Raw genomic sequence first — 1689 nt, forward strand, 5'->3', positions numbered from 1 at the left:
ATGTGAGAAAGCCTGCGTGTCTGTGTGTGTGTGTGTGTGTGTGTGGTTCGCTCTGTATGCCATAGCTTGTGTATTTGTGTACCGGTGTTTGTATCTGTGTGTATGTGTGTGTGTGTGCGCGTGTGTTCAAAAGAGAGCGAGAGAAAACGAGAGCGTGAAATATGCATACAGAGAGAGAGAGTGATAGAGAGATATGGAGAAAGAAAGAACGAGAGAGCGCGAATGTATGTAAGCACATCAGATGAATAAGGACGAAGCGGCATATTAGCACCACCCATTTCGAAGGGGAGGGGGAATTGGCTGGCGCAAGAACCAATCACAAAGCAATGCTACTCTGTAAGAAGAAGAAGAACAAGGAGGAGAAAGCGATGCTGTAGAGAGGGAAGAAGAAGAGGGGAAAAGAAGAGGAAGAAGAAGAAGAAGAGGAAGTAGAAATATGAAGAACTAGAAGACGAAAGCTAAACCAAAGCAAAGCAATGTAAGAAGGAACGAAAGAAAGAAGAAAAGAAAGTAAGCGAGAAGCGACGAAAGATACCGGGGGAAAAAAGAGAGAAAGAACGCCAGAAAGCAAGAAGAAGGAGAGAAAAGCGAAAAGGAAGAAAGGTAATATGAAAGAAAGAGAGAGAGAGAGAGAGAGAGAGAGAGAGAGAGAGAGAGAGAGAGAAATTGAGAGAGAGAAAGACGGACAAAAATGAAAGAGAGAGAGAGAGATTGAAAGAGTACAAACAACAACAGTAACATCTGAATCAAAATCGCATGCAATTAAGGGTTGTTAACCATGTTCAGATATATGCTGGAATAGCACAGGACAATACCTAGAAACGGCTTTCTGAGCGCCCAACAGTTACAGGAAAGCCGCTAGTGTAAGCCAACATTTTTGGTCACTCCATCTTGTTCTCAGCGGCGCTTAAACAAAACGCGGTTATAGTTAGAAGCTGCCAGCGGCACAGTTATATGTCTCGGTGTAAAGAAGAAAAAACAAAACAAAACAAAACAAAAACAAACAAACAAAAAACAAAACAAAAACTAACAAACAAAAAAAACAAAAAAGGATAAAAAAAAACAACACAAAATCAGGCCAAGTGGCAAAACTAAAATAGAGATAGAAAAAAAGAGGTTATATATATATATATATATATATATGCATATGTATGTATATGTGTAAATAATTAAATTGATATACATACATATACACACATGTTATAATAGTACTTAGTACAAGCTACTTCCTATATATATATACATACATATATATATATATATATATATATATATATATACATATACGTATATACATATACATATATATATATATATATATATATATATATATATATAATATATATATATATATATACACATAATAAACAGACAAGGCATGTCCTTCTTTGCATTTGATTCCAACACCTGGCAGGTGAGTTCAGATATTTATTTATTTATTTTATTAATTTGCATTTTTGTATTTTTTTCCTTCGATTGATTTTTTTTTGTTACTATAATTTTTTCCCTTTTACTTATTTTTATTGGGTTTGCGTTATTGTATGTTGTTGTTGTCGGAGGTGTATTTTTTTTTCTCTTTTGGTAAATACTGTTCACCTTAGTGCCCTATAGAGATATTCATTATTCATTATTGCATACAGTTTTTTTTGTTTCTGTTTTTGTTTTATTTATTTTATCTTTCTGAAACCA

The 1689-nt window shown here is 34.1% G+C and overlaps 1 protein-coding gene across 4 annotated transcripts in view; it reads left to right on the forward strand.

Annotated features, from left to right (window-relative positions):
* Nucleotides 1-391: 391 nt before the first annotated feature.
* The window catches only part of LOC106881857 (transcription factor AP-2-epsilon), a 447939-nt gene continuing 446641 nt past the window's right edge, over nucleotides 392-1689 (forward strand). The window contains exon 1 of one of the 4 annotated variants that reach the window (XM_089355568.1): nucleotides 392-603. Coding sequence is in view for 1 of the 4 variants with exons in the window: in XM_089355563.1 (XP_089211689.1) it covers nucleotides 1379-1414 (36 nt within the window). In the remaining 3 variants the exon portion in view is untranslated. Of the gene's footprint in view, nucleotides 604-1317; nucleotides 1415-1689 lie in introns of those variants that run through there. The other 3 variants (XM_089355563.1, XM_089355566.1, XM_089355567.1) reach the window with 3 other exon arrangements.

This window comes from Octopus bimaculoides, chromosome 7 (assembly GCF_046866305.1).
Source record: "Octopus bimaculoides isolate indiv1 chromosome 7, ASM4686630v1, whole genome shotgun sequence".
In the NCBI taxonomy this organism is placed as follows: Eukaryota; Metazoa; Mollusca; class Cephalopoda; order Octopoda; family Octopodidae; genus Octopus; species Octopus bimaculoides.